The 27,105-nt window shown below is 49.0% G+C and overlaps 1 protein-coding gene across 1 annotated transcript; it reads right to left on the bottom strand.

Moving 5' to 3' along the window:
- Positions 1 to 26,350, bottom strand: TMEM8B (transmembrane protein 8B). The gene is made up of 13 exons (XM_047098787.1): positions 25,813 to 26,350; positions 21,345 to 21,534; positions 20,762 to 20,969; positions 14,577 to 14,710; positions 13,993 to 14,261; positions 13,061 to 13,386; positions 9,975 to 10,068; positions 9,667 to 9,790; positions 9,438 to 9,580; positions 8,989 to 9,167; positions 1,256 to 1,402; positions 1,006 to 1,122; positions 1 to 755 (listed from the first exon to the last, which is right to left on the bottom strand). Exons 1-13 carry the CDS (start codon positions 26,348 to 26,350, stop codon positions 420 to 422), a joined length of 2,805 nt encoding a protein of 934 aa, XP_046954743.1. The 3' UTR covers positions 1 to 419.
- Positions 26,351 to 27,105: the final 755 nt, after the last annotated feature.

The raw sequence follows: 27,105 nt of genomic DNA, 5'->3' as shown, positions 1-27,105 counted from the left end.
AGTTGCTGAGCTGCTGGGAAGATCTGGAGACTCAGTTTCCCCAAGATGGACTCCATTTCCTCGGGAATGATGCCATGTTCTGAGAGGGCTTTGTCTCCCGGGGAAGGAATCCATGTCCTTAGGAGGGCTCCATATCCCTGGGAAGGACTCCACACCCCTAGGAGTGACTCCTTGGTCCTGAGGGGCTCTGTGGCCCTGCACAGGCTCCAGTCCTTAAGAAGGACTCCATGGATGCAGGAAGACTCCAAGCCTTCAGGAAGTGCGCCAGGCCCCTAGAAGAGCTCCATGTCCTCAAGAAAGACTCCGTGGCCTCTAGAAACACAACCTCTTATCCCTGGGACGGCTCCACATTCCCAGGAAGGGCTCTCTGCCCCTAGGAAGGGTTCATATTCCCCAAGGGCCAGGCCCAAAGCCCCCCCTCAGCTGGCACAGATGCTGCTGACAGTGGCCCCTCCTGGGCCCACAAGGCCCAGCTCCTCCTGCTCATTGATGCACAGCTGGTAACCGCAGCCCCGGGCCCGGGCTCCAGATGGGACCCGGTGGTCAGTCTTGGCACGTGGGGGCAGCAAGAAGCCCACACTGCCAGCGATGAGCATATGCCAAATGCTGTGAATGTAGAAGTAGTTGTCTCGGGTCTCCACAAAAGCATAGAGTAGGACAGCACTGCCTGCAATAAGGCTGCCCGGGCACAGGTAGAAAAGCCAGCGGCGCCACGTGGGTGGGTAGCAATGCCGGCGGCGGACGCTGCGTACTGTCTGGGGGAAGCAGAGAAGTGGGACTCAGGAATACGAGGCCTTGTAACCCGAGCCAGAACTGGTCATTCTCAGGCTTCCCTGGAGCCCTGGTCACGACCTGAAGGCACCTGCCAAGACTGGAGTGGGCACCACGAGCAGCGCCATGATGATGACCGGGTCCAAGCCCATCTTACATTGAGGACCAGACACTCAGGGCCCTGCACCCAGGTGCTGCTGGGACTCCCCCCTCCCCTAGCCCTCCCAATCTTACCCAGGCTGTGGCCAAGATCCCCAGGGCGAAGAGACTGGGTCCGAGCAGGTTCCAGAGTCCATGCCGATCAAGCTGTAGAGCCATAGACAGCAGCATAGCCCCCAGCAAATACAGCACCTGGAGAAAGAGGACTCCGGGGGCTGGGCCGGGTGGGAGAGGGGCACTTGGCAATGCCCCCAGGGAGAGGTTGGGAGTGAATTTCAAGTAGACTTTGCCTATGGTTGTCCCCCAGGGCCCACTCTGGACTGACCTGCTTGACCACAGGCTGTAAACGAGCCATGGCAATGACAGTGACCCACACCGACATTAAGGAGCCCAGGAAATCACAGAACTGCAGCACATCGTAGTCCATGATGCAGAAAACCACAATGCCTGGCTGGTCACAGGCATGGTAAAACTGGAGGAAGAAATGACAGGCATTGAGAGAACCTGGGGCAGTGGTCCAGGTCCCTGAAACTGGAGAAAGAGACGATGAGGGTAGTATACTGCTGTCAGAAAAGCAGAGGTCAGAGATCACAGACTGAGCAGAACTGGGAAATGCCTGACTGACTCCCTGCTTCTGAGAAGAATGTGGTAGGGAGGCCTGGTCTGCTTCACAAGTTGTATGTATCTGGCAGCCCCCACCCCTGTCCTCACCCTCCTAATCTTTCTGCTTCTGGAATGTACTGTGGTGAGCACCAGGCAGGCAGGGGATCCAGGTCTGTCAAACTGAGGCCAATCCTTCCCTACTTCTCATGCTCACCATGGGTCCCACCTATAATCCCCACCCCTGGCCCAAGCTGTGGGGCTGGACTCTGATCTTGTGGCCAACCCAGACCCTAAGCCACCCCTGCATATCCCAGTCTCCCCTGATAGCTCAGCCTCATCTTCAGATGCATTCATCTTCAGGCTTACATTACCTGGCCCTCTTCATCCCCTCCCACCCGATGTCATGGGTGGAGAGATGAAGCAGTAAGGAAAAAGGCAGTCCCTAGGCCATGGATAAGAACATGTCACTTTACACCACGGAAAAGAATGTAGGGAAGGGACAGTGTCCACCTATCCTCCACCGTGGGAAAGATGGTAAAGAGGAGAGTATTCAGGAGCTTCAAAGGGGGTGCAGAGGACACAGGTGGAACTGGATCAGACTATACTGGGCACCCCCATTAAGGAACCAAGGTCTGCAGTCAGCCGTCCTTGGTCTGTGGTCCCAACCCCTCTGCCTCTCTGGACAATGCCTCTGGCATCCTGTGTTCCCTTATTTGTAAAAAGGGCTACCCAGGAATAACCTGAGTTCTCTTTGCCTTAGAACATCTACTGTCACCTCTCTCTGAACTTCCATGTAGAATTTATGTGATTTGATTATTTGATTATTTATTGGTATCAAACACTAATCACATGTATGGTTTTAGGACTATCTTTGGTGCAAAAATGACAGGAACATATATCCCTCTGTGTCATGTGCTATGAGCCCACCCAAAGACAAAACAGGACCTATGAGGACAAACAGCTCCAGACTGAAAACGAACATCATGGTGGCATGCTCACTCCCCCATCACCTGATACTGTCCCTGCTCCGGGTCAGGAAGACTAGATCCTTATGGTGATGAAAGAAGAAAATTTAAATGCTACAATGGGAGAAAAAAGGTTTTTGACCTATATAAACGATGAAAATCTACTCATTGGAGCTGACCTTGAGACATACTAGCAGATTTTAGGGGATCAAAAAAATTTCTTAAGATTCTGTGAAACAGTATGCTTGATCTCTGTCCCCTGCATGTCACCCCAGGTCCTCAGGGAGCCATGTCTACCAAGGGCATCTCTTGATCAGAGAAACAAGCTGGTGTCATTGCCAGGGTTGGAATGAAATACATCAGGCTGAACTGAAGCTGGGGCAGGAAAGCTGTGTTGTACCACCCAAAGGTGGCCTTTGAAGCATCTTCATCACTGACTGAAGGGACCCTTTAGGTACAATTTGCAGCCCAGATCAACTTCTTCATCATTCTATTGAAAGGCAACCCTACATCACAAGGACTCTCTGAATCCCAAGAGAGGTGGCCTTACAGACCTCAGTGAGAGAGGTAGCCCAGCCTTCCACAGGCATAACCTTGGCTGTGGGTGGAGGGCAGGGATATCCAGTCCACAGGTGAGATAAGAGGTAGCTGAGTAATATCACAAGTCATTCCGTTCTGGCAGCAATGGGTCTCTGTCGCTTCTGGGAAGAATGGAAGTGGAAGAACCTGGTCTCCTGCTTGACTGCATTAGAGTTGAGAATGAGAAGGTGGAAGTGAGGTCAGGAAGAAGAGTTCAGGAAAAAACATTCTATCCTGACCTCAAATGACAAACCATGACACCCCAGCCTTAATCAAACAGTATCCCCTGTAGAAAAAAAGCAGATGGAAAACAGAAGCAGGTCTGTTGTGAAAACTAGAAGAATCCCATCCAGGTGCAGAGCTGCCAACAATAGAGTGGGAAAACAGACTCGAAAGTTCAGTCTCTAGAAACAAAGGATGAGAAAGAAATTGCTAAGTTTCTTTTTAGCTTGTTGAAGATTTCATCCAGTTATTCAAATTGTAAAATTTGCACCTGTGACAAAGGAAGAAATGTGAATAATGTAAGAATAGGGAGGAGCTAGGAGTTTAGAAAAAGAAAAAAAATGAAAAAGAAAACTTAGGTGTATTAATTGGCATTGGGAAACCTTGGGTTTGATTCCTCCAAATTTTAAAGTCCTAAGCTTATGTATCTGTCTTCTGTCTTTCCCTTCACTTTGGAGGTAAAAATGCTGTCCCTTCGAGACTGCTTTGGAATGATCACGTTTTGAGTATCCCAGGCTTTTAAGTTTGGGGACATGGCTCCCTCTTACATATTATTAAACTGAGAAAGTGAGTTCTTACTGGGAAACTCTGAGAGACTTTTCATGAGAGTCCGCATCTGCATTAATATTAGTGTTTAAACACACCTAAAAGATTTATTTTATCAAATTTTTCTTTCTCTTGTATGTCCTAATTAATTGAGAGTTAATTTTGGTTCCTAATCAAATCAATATTTTGGTCTTTTGCTATTTTAGCTATTGGATATTGATTATTCTCTACCTCTAAGACCAGATATAAGTACTACAGCTACTAGATTACCCAATACTGTTTTCTGATTTGGATTTCATTTTAAAACATTAATTCTACATTTCAGCCCTCACTGAGCACTTGCTCCATCTGCCTGACTTTCAAGTATTTAGGAGGAAATGCCCAAACTGGGCATTTCTGGAATGCCCTTTCTGGAAGAGGGACTTGTAATAAATCCTTCAATCTCAGATAAGAGAAGATACACATCAGCAAAAGAAAAGTAAAGCTGAATCACCTAATAGTGAAGACACATCTAAAGGAATAATTAATTGAAGGCTGAGTTTCTCCTAGGAATTTCTCTGCACTGAAAAAAAAGAGTAGGGGATAATGGAGAGCTTGTCTCTGGAGTAGAGAGGTTTGGAGAGCAATCATTTCACTAGTATTCTATGGCTGATTATTCTCCAAGCATACTAAAAGGTCAGAGAGATTGTTTAAGGTTGTAGGAAACCCACGGGGGTAGAGTTAAATTAAAATTGCAGCGTGAGGAGAACACCAATCCTGATCTGGCTACAGTTACTGCTGAATGTCTAAAAACACCATCAGTAAAGCCCATCACTGACTCCTTCATGGGGCACAATTTGCTAGGGAAACCAGCCAACAACCTGTGTCAGCTTACTTCATTGAAACTCCTCAACCTGGAGAAGACAGCATCTTGTCATTATATATTCTGGGATATACATATTTGCTTCCACCTGCTCTATTATTCGTGTAACAGAATCCATTATCCCTTGCCATGGTACCCCATTTATTACCATCTTTAACCAGGAGACACAATTTGTAGTCAACAAAGGAAAGCAAATCACTCACCACCACAGACTTTACTGGTGTAAACATATTGCCCATCTCCTAGAAGCAACCGGCTGAACAAAACACCAGAATGGCCTCCTGAAGGCTTAGTTATGGTGTCACCTGGGAGACTCTACTCTAAAAATCTGGAATACTCTCCTGTATGTTTGGTGCCCAGTATGTGCTCGGTAAGCTCTAGTCATCTTATACTTTATGCCATATATGTTCATGAAAGCACATCCCTACTGTAATAAACTTTCCTCCATGCAGAAATAAAGAAACAAACAAACTTGTAATATCGTTGATCCGCTGAAAATTATAGGCTATTTTCTACATTGGTATTCCTTATGTTAGCAGCAATAAAAAGAAGTGATAGAAATAACACAAGAAGATAAGGGAATATTTAAGAAAAAAAATTTAGACTACAAATTGGCTTTTGTTAATATAATTCTAATTTAACTTGATACTTCCTCAGCTTTGGACAGTTCTTGTGAGGTAATTTTTGAAAATTAATGTAAATTTTTTTTCTATGGAATTTTATATTTTTATAACCTAACTGTAGAGTTCATCTAACGCTTCAAAATGGAGTTATCCAGGCACTATAGAATGTAAAACTGAAAATGCAGATATATTCAATCCGTGCAAAGATTGGAATATTTGCACTCAGGATATAATGGAAGTTACTGCTATTCTTTTATTTTCTGCTTCCATTTCCTCTTGGAAAAAATCATGGGATTTTGCCAAGGGCCACTAAGAATGACTTGTGAGGTATGAGAAACAGAAGAGATATGAGAAGGCAGGCTTGTAGCCAGGATGTCAGCAGTCAACAAGGAAAGCCCCAGACATCAGCTCTGTCTGGGTCTTTGGGGAGCGGATTGTAAGGATCCGACTAGCACTGTGAAGGGCTCACGGCTTTGGACTGCATGCGTTAGAGTTGCACAACTGCAATTATTGATAGATTTCCCTTGATGACTTCTTGTATTTGGTTATATTTTCTGACCTTTTCATTGGTTCCTACCTTTTAAGAATTTGAGAACTATTTTAATTTTTTTAATGTTTATTTGTTTATTTTGAGAGAGAGAGAGAATGTGTGTTTGTGTGTATGTGTGTGAAATGGGAGAGGGGCAGAGAGAGAGGGAGAGAGAGAATCCCAAGCAGGCTCCACCAGTGTGGAGCCCAATGCAGAGCTCAATCTCATGACCATGAGATCATGTCTTGTGCCAAAATCAAGAGTCGGACACTTAACCAACTGAGCCACCCAGGTGCCCCTTGAGAACTATTTTTTAAAAAAGAATTTGAGAACTATTAACCTGAGGTCATAAGGTTCTCTACATACTTCAGGATTTCTGAAAAACTGAAGTCAGGTTAGAAATTTATCAATTGCCTCGCTGCCTTGGTACTTGGAGAACAATATAGCTTAGTGATTACATGTGAGGGATCTATGGTTCTACCACTCATGTTACACCTTAGACAAAGTAGGTAAACTGCCCTCATCTGCAAACATGGATGATAAGGGCACCTATTTGGGTTCCTGGGTGGTTCAGTCAGTTAAGCATCGGACTCTTGATTTCAGCTCAGGTCATCATTTCACAGTTCGTGGGACTGAGCCTGAGTCAGGCTCTACACTGATAGCCTGAAGCCTGCTTGGGATTCTCTCTCCCCCTCTCTCTGTCTCTCCCCTGCTTGTGCACATGTGCACTCTCTCTCTCTCTCTCTCTCAAAATAAATAAACTTTTTTAAAAAGTACTTATCTATTACTCTAGTGCTATTGTGAGAACTCGGTTAGCAGTGCCTGACACACTAAATGTTATTTTATTATTACCGTTATCTGAACTGGTCTTGCTACATACAAAATCAAGTGCTGGATTTGTGACCTGTTTTTCTTTTAATGTATTTTACATATTATGTAATGTATTTTGCATTTTAAATATTTTACATATTTACACTTTGAACTCCTGAAGAACAAACCTACTGTCTACTCCCATGCCCTGGATAGGACTCGATGCGCTACTCCCAGGTGCAGACTGTCCTGGATTTGAAGACAGGGGAAGACTGTCATCTACTGTCCTGGGACTGTTACCTGCAATATGATCAATGGGTCCTTAAATGCAGACTGTGGAGGAACGAAGTAAGTCTAGACTAAGTAAAGAATGCGAAAGGAAGAGAGATGGGAACTTGCCCAGGAAAACTGGATGACTAGTAGCTCTACATTTTGGCCCATGTGGTAAAAGAACAGGGGTTAGAGCAAGACTTCAGGCAACACCTCAGAGGCCAGGATCTTTTCCTTGATCTTTTGCTTATTATCCTGTGTGTTTCTCTTTTGTAAGTAGACTCCACACCTGACATGGGGCTTGAACTCACAATCCTGAGATCAAGAGTCACCTGGTCTACTGACTGAGCCAGCCAGGCATTCTGCTTATTATCCCATTTAAGAAAGTGGAAGCTCTGTATGTGATGTCAGTCACTGCAGGCTCCCCTGGTGTTCCAACTGGGGAAAAGGCCTTTTCTGTCAAGGACAATTTGCCACTGTATCCAGAATATGAGGAGTCATCTGGCATACTAAACATTCTAGAGCCAATGCCCAGATGTTCGTGCAAAGTGCAGAGAATGGACACAGTCTCCCCACATGCTCCAGGCTCCTAACACACTCAGGTACTCTTACTAACTATGAATTCCATTAGATCTGCATGCATCCAGGAGTGGGCTGGTGGAACAGTTGTTGCTAGAGGACGCGGTAGCAACAGTATAAAGGGCATCTGGCAGTAAAGAGAAACACTCTCTACTATAAAAATAGAATGAGGCACTGTCAGAGCAGGTCTAAAAGGGGGTGGGGGGCAGCCAAGCAAAATTGGAGTGTGCCCTTCTCACCCAGCTGAAGAGGCCAAGGTCTCTCTACAGGGCATGGTTATAGCCTCCTCTTCCTCATTTGTGCATGAACATCCTGGAGGACCCTACAGCATGCCCCTCAATTCACCCCCTACTTTCTCCTGAATGATAAGTAGGACTTTTGTGATTTGGACATATGTGTGATCTATTAATGCTGAACAAAACGGAAACACATATTGATTTTTGTGATTCTTGTTGCCAAGACAAGAGGAAAGTCTGAATCTATCTAAGATTTCTGCAGTGCTCATAAGCAGGCACTATACGTCACCAGATGCCAAGAGTCCAGAGATGAGCTGAAAAGATCCCTAGATGCAGCATCTCAGGGGGAAAATCTACATGGGGGTTACATCACAGTTGCAGGCTCACTCCTCTACCTTTTCCTTTCACTGTGATGCTTGCTCTAATATGAACTTTTCTGTTTGTGGAGGAGTGGGAAGACACGGAGAGGGGATTGTGGACATTCTGTAATGGGAGGGTAAGGATTTAAAACTATACTAATCTTCATCAAAATATGCTCCTTTGAGCTGGAATTTTATGTCACACCACCACTTCCCATGATGGCTCAGGACGTAGCGGAGTCCATAAGATTTCTTAGGATCCCAAGAGCCAGAATGCTCTATAAACTACCCAGGTAGAGACATCCTCTCTGTCTTCCAAAAGCTCTCATGAGAGATCAAGGAGGCCATGGTGACTAAATGGGGATACACCTTCTCATACCATAAGAACATGTTGAAGATGCAGAAGTCCCCAGGACAATGAGGAACATGAACACAGTGTAGCTAGCCCTCACATCATGAGAAGTGGAGACTCCGTACAGAGACATGGGAGAAAGTGCAGATCCCTTGCCACTGTTCAGAGTGGAAAGGTGAAGCTGTGGACACCGTTCCATACCATAAAACAGCCAGGGTGTTTAAGTAAAGGTCTCCTTGGCCCCTGGGGTGTGACACAGCTGGAGAACACACACTGTTTCTAGTGGCTGTTGCTTATCTTAAGTTACAAACGGCCTTGTTAATTTATCCCAATGTGCCTTACAAAAATTACTATAGTCTTCGCATGCCATGACACTGCTGTAGAAGACACCGTTGAAAAGGAGACATCCTCATATGATGAAGGTGTAGACATCCCCACATCCGTGGAAAACACGGTGGAAATGCAGACCCTCACCCATCACCATGAAATAAGGACTTGGTGAAGACACAGATGCACCACATACCGTGGAGAAGAACATGGTGAAGGTGTAGACAGCAGCCTCCAGCACATATCGGCTCCGAATGGCCAGGACCACGGGTGGCAAAAACATGAGGTTGCTCAGGCAGAGCAGAAGTGTGGACAGCAGCTGGAATCCATAAGTGAGCGCATCTGCACTGTCAGTGCAGCCCCAGCCCCTCCACCCTGCGAGGGGGGAGAGCACAAGGTGGAAGGTGGAAGAGGGCCCAAGGCAGCCACGGTTGGGTTCGGGTTGGGCAGACACTTCTGCTGGCAGCCTCTTGCCAGGCGCAACGTCACAGCCGGTAGTGGGTGGTCTCACCCTGGCTCGGCCCTCCAGTTCTCTCCAAACTCATTCTCAGTTCCAGCTGCCGCCCCGCAGTCCAGACCACCCCCCCCACACCCCCCACCCAGGAGCCCACCGGCGCGGCTCCCTCGCCAGCCCAGCCCGCTCACCGGCCTTGCACTCGCAGGCCGCGTACAGGTAGTTGTGCGTGCGCAGCAGCTTGCACTGGCCATAGGGCCCGCAGTCGTCCACACAAGGGGACAGGAAAGTGCGCAGCCGCACCTCAGCCGTCGCGTTCCGGCACCGCACGTACCTGCGCACATGAGGGCTGTGGTCACCTGCGGCCCGGCCACTACTTCTGTGTCCCAACCCCGCCCTGCCCCGCCCCGCTCCGCTCACCGAGGCCCCACGCCGCACAGAGAGCGGAGGGTCAGGAACCAGGTCCCAGTCTGTGGGAAGGGGATTCGCAGCCTGGCCACTCTGGAAGTGGCACTGACGGAGAGGAGGAAGCCAGCCAGGGACTCTTAGAGAAGGGAGAAGAGGGCATATATCAGTGAGAGGGAGGAGGAGTCAGTATGGGGTCAAGACCCAAAGAACCTTCACCCACCTGACCCTACTTCCCTAGCCCATCCTTTCTCCATACCATCCCCTACTGCCCCAGCCCTAGACTTAAAGCCTCCTCTGCTTCTCCCGTTCCTCACCCCCACCTTTAGAACAGGTCACTGCTGCATCCCCCAGGCTCAAAGGCACCTCGTGAGTCAGGCATCCGAACACTGTCACGTTTTCCTGGCGCAGGGAGCTCTGAGGAGGGCAGGTATGAAGAAGAGGCAGTCACACCCTCCAAGCCCTACCACCACCCTACCGCCCCCAGACTCCTACACCTGTTAACCCTTCTCCAGAAACCCCTCCAAGAGCTCGCTGGACATCCATTCCTGTAGGTGCTCTCCACGTCAAAGCCTGCCTTTCTCCTTCTCCCCGTCTTTTTCTCTCCTTCTCCCTCTCTCATCTCCATTCTTAGAACAGAAAAACTGGAGAACACCAGATCTTCCACGGCAGAGATCTTTCAAAAACTAATGAGAAGGAAAGGCCCAATTCTGAATGTTGTCTTTGAGCAGAATTGTTTAAAACTCTGTCTAGGCAAGGGAGAACATCCTGTTTCAGTCCTGTCTAGCTTGCTGGAGGGAATAGGAGGGGGACTGTTGCTGGATGTAGAAACTAGTTGTGAACAAATGTAACTGTAAGGTTTTCAGTCACCTTCTTATCTTCACCTGGGTCTGAAGGCAGGAGGCGTGTAAAGAAATGTATTCTTCCTCAGGTGAAGTGATCCTAGGTACTAAATATCAGTAACAGAATGCCTGAGGGGTTAATGTAGCAACCTGTCTGGGATTTAAAGAAACCAGATATCCACAGGACTAAACGTAAGGAGCGTCTACAACAATAAAAGTCACAGGATGCCATAAGCTCACCTCATTCAAGAAGGATTTGAGGTAGCTTATTAAATGCATATAATAGGATGAAGTAAATGCATGAGGGAAATTTAAAGATCAAGATAAGAAAATAAAGTCTGTCTCTAGCTGTGAGCCATATATTTGATGCTGACTTCCAAGCAACCAAAGCAAAAAAGGAAACATAATGAGTTACCAGATTTTATCTTATGAGTCCATAAGATAAAATTTAATCGGAGTCTCAGAAGTACAGCATCCAAAGGGGTGGTTCTCAGGAAAATTCTAATCAAAGAAGCACTGTGTTCTGTCATGCATCCTGTCCTCAACCACAAGGGTGAATTTCATACAACTTGCTTATAACTTCCTTCAATGCAAGCCAGGGTAATATGCCAGAGTATTCCACAGAAATCATTCTAGTGGGAAGCCAAAGGAAAAATGTCCTCTAGGTATGCAGTTCTGTGATCCAAATGTTCAGTTCTTGATTCCAAGGGGAAAAAAATTAAAATACTTGGAGGGAAAAAGCATAGAAGATGAGCCAACATCTTTCAGAATAAATATAACGGACTGTTTGCAGTGGGTAACAAATGTCATGGCATATAGATGGGTGTAATATAAGCGGATGAATGCAGAAAGGGCCAGGGAGGAGCCATGGGGGGTGGGGACACTGGCCTTCTACTCTCAAGACACTGAGGAAGAACAAGTATGCGTGGTGCTGGTCTCTGAAATGGGTGCTACAGTTTCAAGGTCAAATCAAGACCTCACTGTCACTGCCCAAAGGCAGTAAGAGTCCAAATTTAAGTATGAAAATAAGGAATGTCTTCAGGTTGAAGAATCTGCTCTGTCCTGACCAGCAGAAGGACAAAAAGTTCTGAGCCATGTGCCATAAAAGACCACATCTAGCCACAGATCAGGTCTCAGGTTGGCTGATAGGAAAATGGTGCCTGCCCCCGGAGCAGGGGAATAATAGAGTTAAAAGCCTGGCTGGGGGAAACAGTACATAAATTATTGGATCAATGCCAGTCTAAGACAGTCACTAAGGTCCTGATACAGGACTCTGCCCTCAGCCCAGTCTTATTTAATGCTGAAAATAATGAAGCCTGGCTCTTCGAGTGTGTGAATTACATAAAGCAGGGAAGACCCAAGGCCCAAACTAGTATTAGGCAATGGCTCAAAGACGGACATGAATTCTTCCATTCAAGTTACAAAGTTCACTGCAAAAATATGAGACAGGAATGGGCAGCAATTCACAGGCAGGCTCAGAGCATGAAAATGCGTATGCCCCTTGGTTGCAAGTAGATAAACACAGAAGTTAATATGAAAAAGGACTGAGAGGACACACAATTTTATGTCTTCGACTTTCCAAAACTTTTACATGTGATCCTATTATTTTTATAATAAAAAAGTAAGTGTCTACAACTGTTTTGAAGAAAATAAAAAGGAAAAAGGAAAAGACCTCAAGATGTTAGTTCACCGCGGCCCCAGGTGATTCCCCAGTGTGATGTGGAAGCTGAAAGAGGGAACTGGATCTCAGGCTGCACAAACACCACCTGCCACCCTGGTCAGACCCCCTTGGATCACTGATCTCAGAGACACCATGACCAGAGGAGACAGCAGAGGATGGGAGATGTCTAAGATGCTGAGATTGTTCAGCTTAGGGGAGATTGAGGGGCATATGAAGGACTGTTAAAATAAGACAGCATATAACAACTGTACCACACCGATACAAGGTGTAAATAATAGAGGAAACTGTGCAGGGAAAGAGGGGGGATATAGGAACTCTCTACTTTCTGCTCAATTTTTCTATAAGCTTAAAACTTCTCTGAAAAATCAAGTCTATTAATTTAAAAAAAAATAAAAAGGACAAGGACAGATTTACTGGCAATAGCTTCAGGGGCAAAACAAAGATTGGTGGATAGAAATCCACGGAGGCAGATTTTCATGGAATGTGAAGACTGCCTTTAGCAATCAGAGCTAAATATGGACTGCATGGCCTTAAGAGGTGATGAACTCCCCATCACAGGAGATTTGCAAGAAAAGTGAACACCTGCCATAGAGACCCTTAGGAAGCAGAAGGTTAACCTATAAAACTGGGATAAGTTTAGCCCACTCTGAGTTGCCCTGGCTGACCTAGCCCATCTGTAGTAAAGTCAATACTCAGGGGAATGTTTTTTGACCAGAATTGGGCTGAGACATGGTCGCTAATCATAAAGTTGGTCAAAAGGAACCCAGATATGCTTCCAGAAGGAGTTAAGAGCCCCCACACCCCTGACACCTTCTCCTTTAAGTTCCCCTCCAGGACAACCTTCCCCCCTCCCCCCACCGCCCCCGCTGCTTTCCACCAAGAGTACCACATTGAGCTGGAGCTCCAGGCTGAGGACGCCCCCACTGTCCAGCACTGGCAGCAGCCTCAGGGCAAACACTGCCGGGCGCTCAGGGGGGAGGGCCACGCTGGGGCCAAAGAAGATGTAGAAGTGGACAGAGAAGGTATCCAGTTCATTACGCAGCGTTGGGCGCACTGGCCAGCAGTGCTCTGGTGGAGATGTGGCCCCAGGCCCCTCAGGAGAGGCCCCCAGGGATGGCGGCTCTGGGGGCAGTGGTTGGTTGCCCAGTGACTGGGGCATGTTCATGGCAGCTCCAGGGACCAGGACACGGGACAGGCTGGGCTGCGGGCACTCTGTGGGCAGAGGAAATCAGTGCTGGGGCCTGCTGCCCTCACAAGCCCTGCAGCCCCACCACAAACCAGATCTGAGCCAGACAGGAATTAGCAAAGGGTAGGGAGAGACAAGAACTAGAATCAAATGCCCCTTGGGAATATGGGGCATCCAGGGTCACAGGATCGGGCCCAGGGGGTTCCTAGTGGTCACAGCTAATGTCATGTCATGTGGAGGGAGTCCAAGTCATCTGTCCCTCCCTAAGGGCAGTGAAGACACTGTTGAAACAGATGATGGGCCCTCTCAGTGTTTGGCATGGGCTTTGGCAAGGGCGGTGGTTTTCGATGCCCCTGCCTACCCTAGGAAACTGAAAAAGAGACTAAGCCAAGGAGAGTATTGAGGTCCCTTAGTTAGCCCCAAATCCAGTGCAAAATAATGATCTGAAGGCCTTCCAACAAATCAAAGCTCCAAGTTGGTAGGGCTTTTGGGAGTGTAAAGGAGCCTGGGTGGAGTTGAGCAGACTACAGGGACATGGCAGAGGGTCAACGAACACAGCCACCACGCTGCCTCTTCCCAGCCACAGATATCAGCACAGGCTGAGTGGCAGAGGCAGATGTGGGGCTTCTGACCTTGCAACCGCACACACAGCTGGAAGCGGATGGTCCTGCCAGGACCCCGGGATGGTATCTCCACACGCACGTAGACCCAGTGTCCCCAGGGGGGGAGTGCCAGCTCCAGCTGGCACATCGAGGCACCTCCACAGGATACAGAGCTTGAGTTGTGCAGGGGTGGGGCCTTGGGACGTAGGCGCAGTGTCAGGGGGCAGACCGATGCCCCGCGGCTCCCCACACATACCAGCTGTGCTGAAACCCTGTAAGTAAAGCTGGGCACAAAGACCCTGGACAGAGGGGAGGTTGGGGGTAAGAAAGGACAGGTGAGAGGGTGAGAAGGACACCAGAATGAAGAAAACACTAGGAAGAAGTTAGCAGGAAGGGACAGGGGATAACAGGAGGTCTTTTCAGGTCCTCCTGTCCATGCTGAGAGAGAGGGAGGCAGGGGTCCAACCCACCCTCAGGGCTTTGGGTGGCCCAGCAGCCCAGGTTGGCCACAGGGTGAAAAGAAGCCAAAAGAACGCTATTGCCTGTTTGAGGCCAGGGAAGGAAGAGGGAAAGGAAGAGGGAAAGGATCAGGTTTGGGGGAGTATCTGACTTACTTGTACAGGGCTGAGCGATTGTGCGGGGAGAGGGTTTGCTCTGAGGGACGGCCAGGCACCAGCACAGCAACATCCAGCAAACGCCGGACAATCAGCTGCGGCTGAAGGAGGTACTGACACTCATCCTGGAGACCCTGAGACAAAAGCAGGGGCGGTGGGAGGGTAGAGACAGCAAGGGTGATACTAAAGCAAGGCAAACAGAATCTGCTGAGGGGTCGGGGACAAAGCTCCTCTGGCCTCTTGCCCCCAGAGCTAGGATTGAGGTCTCTCTAGGCCCTAGGTCCCTCCTGCCTTGTCTGCACCTCTGTTTTTCCTAGGTCTCTAGGATCTGCTGTGATCCTCGGCCTTGGCTGTTTGGGGACTCAAACCCAGTCCTTCCTGACAATCAGGCCCGCTCCTCCTCCACTCTAACTCCTCCTCCTGAGCAGTCCTGGACCATCCCTTGATGCAATTTCAAACTACCCCATTTCCCCTCCAAGCCCTCAAAAACTTAGAACACTGTCTCTCTTTGGGGGTTAGAAAGCTCCTTGAGGCCTCCAGTCCAAACCCACCGGAGCCTACTAATCTGAATCTTTAATTTCTTTTATCCCCCACCTGCCCTCCCAAGAACTTGTCCAGCCTCTGCTTTAACACCTCCAGGGAAGGGCCACTCTACCTCCTAGGCAACCTTCAGACTGTAAACAGCTTGAAAACAGGATCCTTGTCTTATTTTATTTTTGCTCCCCCAGACATGGAACCTAATATAAAGTGCATACCTCACAGATGAATGTCTGCTGAATATATGAACCAATCAATCAATCAACACAGCTGGGGGCAGCTCTGATGTTTATGAAGCCAAAGCCTGTTTTCTGTCTCCCCTCCCACTGCTCTGCCTCAGGAGACCCACAGATTCATCTGCTTCTTCTGAATCAGGCTAGGTTTCTTCCGTTGCTGGACAACAGTCACATCTAAGCTGCTCTTCTGGGTGAAATCCCTGACCCTTGTCGACTCAGTTCACACCACCTGGCACACACAGCCTCCTCACTCTTCAGTGGGCACAGTCCCTTTATTCTGGTTCCTCTTCTGCAACATCTGCAGCTACCTAAGCCCACCAATCCTAGCAATTCAGAGGATGGGGTTCCTGATTAGGCTTCTCTGTTATTCTGGACAAATGGCCTTATGTGGGCCCACTAAACTGGAGGCTACTGTTTATTTATGTGGTTATTCTGACCAAGACAAACCTCTAAACCTCATTCTGACAAATGTTGCAGGCTCTGACATCCTACCGAGTTCCATACCATGGAATAAGCCAGCCAAGGCACTGACTTCCAGCAAAACTCCACAAGGCTGGAAGAAGGCCTTGATGGATGCCAGGCCAGAAGATCTCACTACCCTTCGCCTGGAATTCTTCTGTGCTTTTTGCAGCATTGCATCCTCAATGCGTAGCACACCACCTGGCAAATACTAGGTGATAAAAAAGAGGATCCTTTCAGAGAGCTCTTCAAACTACCTAGTTGCTCAGAGACCTCCATCTCTGATATCCACAGCAGATCCCTCATCTTTGGTGTCAAACCCTAAGGCCCAGAAATACTAACACAAGGCATCTCATCAACCCCACTTCCTAGGGCAGGAATTACCACCACAATAACTTTGCAGTAAGCAAGCCCCAAGGGTGGATGCTCACACTTGGGAGGTGGCTCATTTCCTTGCAGGATGGACAATTCAGGGGAAGAGATACTTTCCTCCACATCTTTCTTGCTGTTGGCTTAACTGAAGGATTAGTGGACATGACCTCAATGGTTAAAATGCATTCCTTCCTTAAACTGTATAATAGGCACATCTAACACTCCTCCTTTATTGTGGAAGGAAGCACTCAATCGGTGAAGAGCAGGGAATGTGCAGAGGTACAGCAGCCTTCGCCCTATGATAGGGCAAGAGAAAGGGCACCAGAAGCCAGGTCTTCAGGAGCTGCCAAGGCATGAGCCAGGTGAGAGAGTCCAAACTGAGCCAACATCAGCAGTCATGTAAGGAACAGGGCCAAAGCAAGGACACTTGAGAAACCAGGAGGGCCAAAGTGAGAAGTAGAGTGCGAACCAGTCTGAAAGAAGCTGGGAAGGAAAGCCTTCAACTGAACCCTAAATGTCCTAGTATGGCTGGGCTGAGTTTCCTAAGGAAGGCCTGAGCAGGGTAGCTAGACTCTGGATAGGGCTTACAGACTAAGATGCCCAAAGACACTTGCCCTTCTCTGTAGGGATATCCCAGTACCCAGCACAATCCCTGGCCCACATTCGGTCAGCACCAATCAACATGGAAGAGTGCTGGACAGACTGCAGGGGGCAAGAGTGGAAGCAGGGAGAGGCCTGGGAGGTTACTGCAGTGGTCCAGGACAAAGCTCAGGGAAGGTATGCTCAGAGTGGAAAGACAGAAGTGGATGTCTCCAGAGCATGCTTTAGAAGTAGAGTCAACAAGACTTTTTCTTTATGGAGTAGCTATAGAGAATTAAAGGGAAAAGAAGAATCAAGTATGACACCAAAATTTGGAGCTTGAACAAATGGTGAATAGCAGTGCCAATTTATGGAGAAGAAAAGAGAGAGAAGAGGCTTAGCCTAGAAGAAGTAAAATGGGAATCAAAGAGATTTTTACTTTTGGCTTTGTTTTGATTTGTACATGCTAAGTTTGAGACATTTCTTGGACATCCAATCAGAGATACCAAGTAAGCAGTTAAATACAAAGTCTGAAGTTCAAAGAAATGAGGACTCATGGAATACACTTGGAAGGCATAACCTATAGGTGGTATTTAAAACTATTCTTCTGGGGACACCTAACAAGAGAATGGAGAAATAAAAAAGCAACTGTCTCAGGACCTAGCACTGGGGCCCCACAATATGCACCAGGCAGAGAAGACACCAAGAAAGGACACAGAGAAGGAGGAAGAGGTGGACAGGAGGAAAATAAGGACAGTTCTGTAAAGTCACAATGGCCAAAAGGAAAAAGTGTTTCAGTTAGGAAAGAGTAACATAAGGAACTAGTTAACAGCTAGTTACTACTTAACTCTGGAGAGGGGAAGTGGGGACCGGAAGGAGATGAAAGGAAGACTTACTTTTCACTGTATGCCTTTTGTACCTTTTGAATGTTGTACCAGGTGCATATATTACCTATTTGAAACACAAATATAATAATTTAGAAGGCAGAGGAAGAGCAGAATGAGCACTGTTAGTAGGTTTTAATCTCTTCAAGTTGAGACACAGAGCTTCACTTGGTCTTAGTTGGTGGATTCAGCCGAATCCTTTCTTCTCTAGTCTGTTTCTTTGTTTTCCTATCCTTGTTTTCATTATTTTACCTGCTTTCATTTACTTTCAAATCTTGGAGCTGGAAAGAGGAAGCATTTGAGGAGAATTCTGCTCCAGACATTTGGAAAACTTTCCCCTAATGAGCCATGTGGGTGCCAGATGTTGTCTACAATCCAAAGGCCAGTCCCTCAGTGCAGGCTGGGCACCACAGAACGAGCACATGCTCCGAGACAGGGAAAACAAGGTGATGGAGGGCATGAGTCAAGACAGAAGAGGTTGATAGGAAAAGGGGGAAAAGGAAAGGAGAAGTGAGATCAGTTTTGGACACTATGAATTCGAGAAGATGGCAGAAGAACAATAAAAATATGCCATGCCCTCACTACGTGCCAGGCTCTGTGCTGGGTGCTAGGAATACAGCAGTGAATGGCATGGACACAGGAGCTCGCAGAAGCTCTCCACAGAGCTCAGGAGAATGGCCAGGGCCAGATAACTCACTTCCCTTTTACCAGCTCTTAAGGATCCCAATCACTCTCAGGATAAAGTTCAAGCTTCTAGGTCCTTCACCATCTGCTCTGCTCACCCCTCCAGCTCTCTCACCCACTCCAACAACCACTCCACACTGAACCACTTCAGTTCTCCCTTCTGTGCTTTAGCCCATGCTACCCCCACCACCTGGAATGCCTTTCCTTACTGTCTCGACATCAGGCCTCACTTCCTATTTCCTAAAACCGCCTCCACCATACTACCAAGCCGAGTTAGCCATCTCTCCTTTGTCCTCTTAAAACATCTCCTGTATCTCACGAATATACATCTTATTTATCTGTGTCCCTCACACCCAATCCAAGGTCAGAGACAAAGCAGGTGCTCAAGGACTATAGGTCCAAAGCTGAGGAGGACCCTAGAAACAGTGCTGCCTTCTTATGGTTGGGACTCCAGACCTCACCTGAGGAGAAGCCTCACAGGAAGTCAGGACAATGGTATAAGGAGAAAGCAAGTCAAGAAGATGGAGCCCTGGAGGAATGCTCTGGAAAATTCATCCACAGGATTGAATCTACGGAATTACCCAGAGAACTTAAGAATCCTTAGAGGCCCATGTAAGATTCCGAAAGATAATCTAATTCTTAGGGGAACCTAAAGGATGATCCTTGCCCATCCCTACCCCGAAGCCTCTAGAAGAGTCCTTGTCTAAAGACCCACATCTCTCATGGTATCCGGGTCTGCTGCCATTCATTGGGTAAGGTATAACTGTGCCCTCTTGTCTCTAATGTTGCCACATCCCAGAAGTTCTGCTGGCTAACCCTCCAGCCTGCAGTTCCAAATCCCCAGACTCTACTTCCTATATCTAGATGCAAATGGCTATGTCAAGGCTAGTTCTGACCTCTCCTAACCAGGTGTTAGCTCCTATAATCCCAGTCCAGGCCTAGGCCCCAGGTTCCTCCTGCCCATCCAGAAAGGTTTTTGGATAACTAGAACAGGGCTTCAGAAGAATTCTCCCTGTCAGTTCTCACAAAGAGAGTCAAGGATCAAAGTTACGATCAGGAATGGGCTCTTTGGGATTTGGCCAAAGACCTAAGACATTCCTCAGAATAGAATAACCCTTGGTTCTGAAGAGAGTCAAGATCCACCCAGAACCCAGAGGCATTTCCAGGTGAGTTACTAACATGCTGTCATCCAGAGGACTCCCAGGCCTTGACAGGAAATTCTCTGGCACATCACTCTCAGGAAAAACAGACCTATCACTGAGGCCTCAGGAAGCTACCTCAGACCTAGTTCCCATCTCTGATAACAGCAGTGCCGGTGCACTTGTCCCTGTACAATTCTCAACTCATTCAAAAGCCTCACAAGACCTTCTCTGAACACCAAGCTATAGCAGAAGGAGGAAAGGCAAGCCTGATACAATCACAGAGCCACAGCCCTCAAGAAACTCAGCCTGGAGAGATATATCTGAGTCAAAGCTTCACCTAATTGGAAATTTCTGCCCCTTTCAATTCTCAATGGCCAAGTCCCACTACATTTCATGTTCTTCAGCATCCTGTTCTTTAAATTCTTGCTCCATTCATGCTCAGCCCTTCACCCTTACCACTGGCCCCACACACATAACCATCCCACTCTGCCAATGGCCAGCTCATCATACCCTCCCTTCCTGCCAACGGATAAGAATAAGAAACCTATAGATCCTATCACTAGGAGGAAACCTGGCCTGCCCAGCACCTGGAGGTGGCAGGAAATCTTTGTGGCATTTCCTTCCCCTCCAAACCAGAACGAAGAAGCGTCCTGACCTTTGAACCTACACTTTAGACTTTAAAAATCTCTGTTCTATGAAATCAGTGCTGATATTTAGAGAAAAGGGAAACAACAGCCAGGAGGGGCACCAGCTTCCCAAAGCATCCTTTTAACAGGAAAGGGCTTCCGTGACCCCAAGTGTTCTCCTATGGTCTTCCAGAGGGTATAGGGGGCTGAAATTATGAGAGAAGAGGAATGCATTCTCCTAGATGGACCAACGACTGAGCTGGAGCCTATGAGAGTCTGCATAGCTACCACCAATCAAGATGTAGAACCAGACCAGTCCTGGGCTTCTGCAGCAGCTTCTGTGATCACCTTGAATAACCCTTGCACCTTCTAATAGGGACACTACTCCACAGTGCCAGGAATCTGACCGATTCCGGACTCTGGACTCTCCCTTCAGCTAACCTGGGACCCACTATATCCTCCTAAGGCTCCCAAATTGCCTCCTACAGATCAAGACCTCTGGCCCACCAGGTAAACTTCTGCCCTCTAGCTATGCCCCACCCTAGCCACCCTTATGCTGTTACCCACCCTGGCACAAGATTAGCATGTCAAGTAGCCTGTGGGGGGAATTCAGCAGACATGGAGAAGCAGCTTTGGCCCCTCCTTTCCTGGGCAGCGTTAACCCACCTTGACAGAGATGTGGCCGTGGGCCTGGGGAAGGTGGGCAGCCAAGAACCAGTCCCCAGGTAAGGGGCTGCTGACGTTAAAGATGCCTGAGGTGCGGTTGGGCAGTGTCCAGCTGAGGGTCAGTGAGAAAACCCCAGGCACAGCTGTGTCCCCCGGGAAGTGTGTGTGCAGGGGATTGATGACAGGGGGTGCCCCGGACCGGAAATACCTGGGGGACCAGAATGAGGAGAGGAAGACAATAGGCAATGGGGTGGGAGACAGGAAATGGGGAAAAGAAGAACTGTCAACTCATCGCCAATAACACAAGTGAATTCCCTACACTGATACATACAACAAAGTGGTTCCGGGTCAGGAGTCAGGACATAAAGAGTAAAAGGTCAGCTCAGACTCTCACACAGTCAAACAGTACTCAGGAAGTAGTCAGGAGACAAAGGTCTTGTCCCTCACTCAGTCATACTTCAATCCGGACAAGGGTCAGGGATCAGGGTCAGGAGGTCAGTTTAGATACTTATAAAGTCACACTTTAGTTTGGAGAGTGGTCTGGGGTTGGAGGTGGGGTCAGGATGTTAACTCGGACACTCACACAGTCACACTTTGGTCTGGACAGTGGTCCCCAAAAGTTCCCCCCTGCTCCTTGAAGATGATGAGGTTCCAAACAGCCAGGAACGTGTCCTCGGGAACGTGGAAGTGGAAGAGCTCGGTGCTGGCAAAGGAGCGGAAGGGACTCAGCTTGCGGGGTGAGCAGGTGGAGTAGTCAGTCAGGAAGAGGCCTCCTGGGGAGCATGCAAGAGAAAAAGGAGCAGCGTAGGACTCAGGGCATTTCTGCTAAGCAACAGGCACACCAGTCTTCCTCACCGATAGCACAAACTCAACAAATATTCTCTTCTGAGCCAGGAGCTGGGTCTCATGCTACCCTAGCCATCATCTGCTTTAATCCTTACAATGCCTTGGGGAAAATGACCTGTTTTTACAGATAAGGAAACTGAGGCTCAAGCCTAGACCAAACTGAGAATTCAAACCTACATCCATCTACATCCCAAACCAGGACCCTTTATATGACCCCTCACTTAGGAGCCATTGTTCTCCTCTTAGCAAGCCTAATAACACAGATGTGTGAATGGCACACGTGTGTGTGTGTGTGTGTGTGTGTGTGTGTGTGTGTGTGTGTTGGCATGGACTCTTGGGCCACTGAGCAGGCTAAACTCCACCTGTGGAGCTTCAAAGTCAGCAAGGAACTGTCTAACTTTCCTTGTTTATTTTCTTCCCCTTTCTGTTCCCCTGTGGTCCCAAGAGCAGTGAAAACCCTCAGAAGCCTCACAAAAGCTGTCTGTATACTGGCTCAGGGCAGGAGGGAGGGTTGGGTGGAAATGTGGTGAGGATGCAAAGGACCAGCTTGGGTGGCAGAGGCAAGAACAGGAGCTGGCAGACACCATGAGAACTCCCAGGAGAGAAGGGAGTCATCAGGCCCTCTAGGATTCAGAATGAACAACCAGAGGGCATTTCCCCAGAGGAAGACTCAGTGAGGCAGTCAGTTCATGACTCAGTGGAATCTCAAACCACTTGGAAATATTCACACTTGGGGCTGGGGGGTACTGGTCATCTCTAACTGAAGTGCCAAGCTACAAGATACCTGATCATGGTTGTTCAGAGCACAGCCAAGGTGAGCAAAAAAGTCTAGTGGCAGCAGCTAGCCAGGCAAACACACAGGCACTATGACTGCTAGAATTGTGAAAATAACCTGTAGCTCAGCTGCATAGAAGGGTGTCCCAAATGGCAGGCAAAATTCTGGAGAATCTGACTGCTCTAGAGATTGAAGACCAGCCCCAGAGAAGCACAGAAGGATGCCCCCAGGACAGATGAGAAGGCTCGGAACTCAAGCAGCTTCAGGACAGAGCAGGGGCTGGAGGGGAGACCCTGGACGAGAGTTTTCAGCCAAATAGGAAATACCCGCAAGGCTTACCTCGTCTGACAATCTCCCTTCCAGAAATGGGAGCTATAACTCCAAAAATGAGGTATATGATACAACAGAGAAAGAGCTACCTGGGAAAGACAGTCTGCAGAAGGAGGGAGCACAGGTAAGGAGGACACCGGTGAACTTCAAGGTCACCCTACCCAGAGCTGCCCTAAATATGTAGAGGCCACTGGCCCTAGACTGGCCTATCCTCATCCTCAAAGGCCAGTCACACCAAAGGACTAGTCAGTCCAGTTCAGACCACATGATTGGTTTCAACTGTCAGCGAGGAAGACCTGCCACCTTGCAAGCTGAGCACTGATTAACAGGGAGGCAGAAAGCCAAGAGCTAAAAAGCTTGGATACTATTGTTACAAGCAAGCAGAGCTCTGGAGCGCCCTCTGCTGGGGTCGAGGGAGGGCCTCTCCTCCTCCAAAGTGGGTACCAGGGATGGGTCACGGGATGGGCCATTGCTACTGCTAGGAAGAAATGTTGGCCAGGCCCCCAATGCAGACTCTCAGAGAACTAGTGGTGAAAAGTAGCTAATGAGTTTTGGGAAACAATGGATAAACAAATACAAAAATCCTTGTGATTCAAAGAAACATGGCATGGCCAGGAGAACCGGGGAACTAGTTAAGCAGTTCCCCAAAAATGGCCAGGGGCTATAGAGATCATGGAATGGGCCAGTGGGAAAAGTCCAGCAACTTGACACGGTGGGAGGAACCCAGAAGTTCTGAGGGGAGACGCCTGAGAGAGCATCCACAGCCCCAATCACCGCAAGCTCTGGTTTGGCATTTCACAACAGAGCTGTGGCCCAGAGGAAATATGAGTAAAGCCCTGGTCAAGCTCAGATGAAGCTGTCCTGGATGCTCCACTACCTCCACATGAAGCTAGAGTGACTCTCCACCACCATCTGAAACATACATGCACATACACAGACAGACAAACGGACACACGTGCATACAGGCAGAGGCGGGCCCTGCTAGTGATAGCACTAGGTAGAACAAAAGGCCACTTCCTGGAATGGGCAGGCACACCTGGGCTATGCAACTATAGTCAGTGGAGGAAAAGATCCAAGGATTGGGGTAGGACCAGGAGACCCAGGAGGTACCTTCCATTCCTGAAATGAGATTGAAGCCAATAATAAGCATTTATCAAGACTATACTATGTGCTGTGATGTGCTATGATGGTCCTGTGACACTGCCAGCCTCTCCTCTGGTGAAATCTATCACCACCACTAGGTCACAGAGCACCCCTGCAGGCAGGCCACCAAGGCAGTGATTATTAACAGCATTAAGGGCAACTCTGCCCAAAGTAGGGCCTATTCAGTGCTCTTTTCCAACTTCATTACAAGTCTCCCCAAAGCACCTGAACCCACTTCTGGACAATCGTGTTTTAATCCACACCTTTTAGCTTTATACAGTTCTGTGGCCCATGAACAAAGAAGTCATGGTGGCAGGGATGGAAGCTATGAATTGAGCTCAACAGTATGGATTCTCCCTCGCCCGAACTGAAAAACTGGTATGGCTGCTACCTCCTCTGAGTGTCTAATCTGCCAGCAGCAGTAATCAACACTGAGCCCCTCTAGAGCTCCTTCCTCCGAAGAGTCAGGCTAGGGCTGACCAAACACTGCCAAACACTGCCTCCAAATAAGAAATCCATTTGGAAGGTGACACTTCAGTAATCCATCTATACAAGAAGCATGTTCCTCCTAAAGAGGAACATGTATTCTTCCCCTCACGTAATAACATAGGCGCTCAGAGGACACACGGGCTCACATGCACCCCACAGAACATACCAACAGACAAGCATGTACATACACTGACATGACCAGCATTCCCAGGGACCCCTAAGGTACACGCACAGACACTTAAGTGCCCAGATGCCAGTGCACATACACATAGTGTTTGGACATCTCTGCAGGGGCACAACCGTTGGCATGTATTGATCTCCTCAAGCTTGTACACTGAACTAGGCCCCCAGAGCTCACCGAAACCCAGCTCCAACCCTCAGCTGCTTGGGTGTTATTGCCAAATACTCCCTTAGGCACATCTCCATCCTATCTACAGTGCCACCCACCAGAGGTGGCAGGGGTTGAGGCCATGAAGACCACAGTCATCTCCTTCTGATAGGGCCAACTTTATGGCATATCTCCTACAGCCAGGACCCCCTCCTCCTATCACATTCTACCCATTAAGAAGTTGGACCTCTCTCTCTCTGAATCACTTCCTCCCTGAATGGTGGCTGTAGGCTGACAACCGGCAAATGAGGAAGAATTTGTGGATTAAGCCTCCTTTTGGGAAGACAGGGGAGAGGACAGGTTGTGCTTTGAGTCTTCTCCCAACTGGGTCAATTTTCCTATTAGGCATATGTTGCAGTGAAAAAAACCACTAGTATGGGACAGGAATTAGGAAACTTTTTTCTAGCCCCAGTGCCACCATTTACAAGCTTGTATGACCTTGGGAAAACTGCACCCCAACTGAGCCTCAGTTTCCCCATCTGTAAAACGGCCCCATCTGTATTTCAAAACTACTCTAAAAGTGTCAGGAATTATTCCTAAGCAAGTCAAGTTTATCTGGAACAAGGCTCATTAGCAAAAACAAATCCCGTTATAATGGTGACTAACCCATGTCCATCTGTTTGCTACACGTTGTTCTCAAAACTGTTTTCTTAACCCTGTTTTAATGCATGCCCAATATCTCAAAGTTTAGGCCACATCTTCCCACACTGGACTAAAGGCTCTCTGGTGTAGGAGGATCATGTCTCCCCCATCAAACTTCCCTTGCAGGAGAAGTTTCCAAGTTTTCTTCCTCAGAAAAGCAAGAGTCAATGTGGGGTCAGCGTGGACACCAGCAAAGAAAACCTTGGAGTCTCTGTCCTGGGGACTATTAGGCACCTGCTGAGCCTCAAGCCCACAATTTGCTCTCTTCTGAACCTCCCAATTCCTCTCAGTTGTGTAAGACCTCTCTCCTCCCTATTTCTCCCCACCTCTTCCCCAGTGATCTAGCTGCCCAGGTCCCACCTCTCCTGAATCCCTCCAGTCCATCCCTCCCTGCCAGAACCCCATCCCTGCCTCGGTGCTTCCTGCTTCTGCACTCACCAGCCCCTGGGCCAAGGACAGAGAACAGCAACAGCAGCAATAAGGCGGGCGGCAGCTGGAGCCCAGACCTGAGTCGAGGCTGGGAGAGGGGCACGGTATGAGAGAGAGGGGTGGGTAGTGGGAGAGACTTGGGTAAACACAGAGACGAGGGCAAAGGCTGAGATAATGGATTGGGCTGTGCTAGGCACTGGGGTTTGAACAAGGGCAGGGAAAGGGATGGAAGGAGGGGCTGTGATGGGGACTGGAGCAAGGGTAGGGTTTGGGCCTGGGGGTTAAGCAAACACTGGGAATGGGGTCGGGACAGGGGATGGGCTGGGATTTGTGACAGAAGGTGGAACACGGGCATAGGCGGGGTTAGGGGCCAGGAAAGGCACAGGGACTGGGACTGGAGCGGGGGCCTGGGTTGGGACCTGGATCTGGGCATTCGCTGGGACTCAGGCCGGGGCTGGGACCGATTTGGGAAGCGGGGCGAGGGCGGGGCTGGGGGCCAAGGGCTGGATGGGGATAGGACGAGGGGCCGGGACAAGGGCTGGGCCATGGCCCGGGGCGGGGGCGGGGCCGGACCGGCCAGCGCGGGGCGCGCGCAGAGCTGACCCACGGCTCCGCTCCCCACCCCCGGGGGGTGGCTTTCGGTGTCCTTGTGGGCCCGGGGCTGGGGTCGGGCCGGCTGAGGCCAGGCCCGGGACCTGGGTAGGAGTTCAGGCCTGGGCGACTCCGGGCTGCGCTGGACCGGCGATAACCAGGCCCCGCGGCGGCGGCCTCAGCCTGACGTAGTACGACACTCCGCCCCTCCTCAATTCGATTGGTCCTTATCAGTAAAGCCCACCCCATGCCCTATTCTATTGGTCTCCAACTTGATTCTGCGGGCCTTCGAGGACAGACTCCCGCCCCAGCCCCAGCTCCCTGAACCCTGCCTTTCTCACCCCATCCTGGGAGCCCCGAAGCCCACCTCAGATCCTCACAGTCCCCACTGATGGAGCCACACACATCTCATAGGAACCTTACAGAGACCCTCACAAACCCAGACACCTACGGACGTCCCCACAGATGTCCGCAGACTACCCAAACACTCTCACAGAGATCCAACAAACCCCTTTAAGAGAAGTGAGCCCCCTAAACTCGTCCCCTTTGGTCCAATGCAGCCTCCTCTGGAGACCGGACTGTTGTTGCCACGGAGACTACCGGGCGTTCCGATTGCTCTGGTGACGGATCCCTCCTCTCCCGGCACGGGTTCCAGAGGTTTCAGTCAAGCTCCTCCCTCAACGGCCCCGGAACCCCTCGTCCCTCCCCAAG

The sequence above is a fragment of the Lynx rufus genome, unplaced genomic scaffold (assembly GCF_022079265.1).
Source record: "Lynx rufus isolate CCGP_SWC_20201006 ecotype Redwood Valley unplaced genomic scaffold, mLynRuf1.p SCAF_10, whole genome shotgun sequence".
NCBI lineage: Eukaryota > Metazoa > Chordata > Mammalia > Carnivora > Felidae > Lynx > Lynx rufus.
The sequence above is the reverse complement of the archived record's forward strand: the minus strand, read 5'-3'. Positions and strand labels throughout refer to the sequence as shown.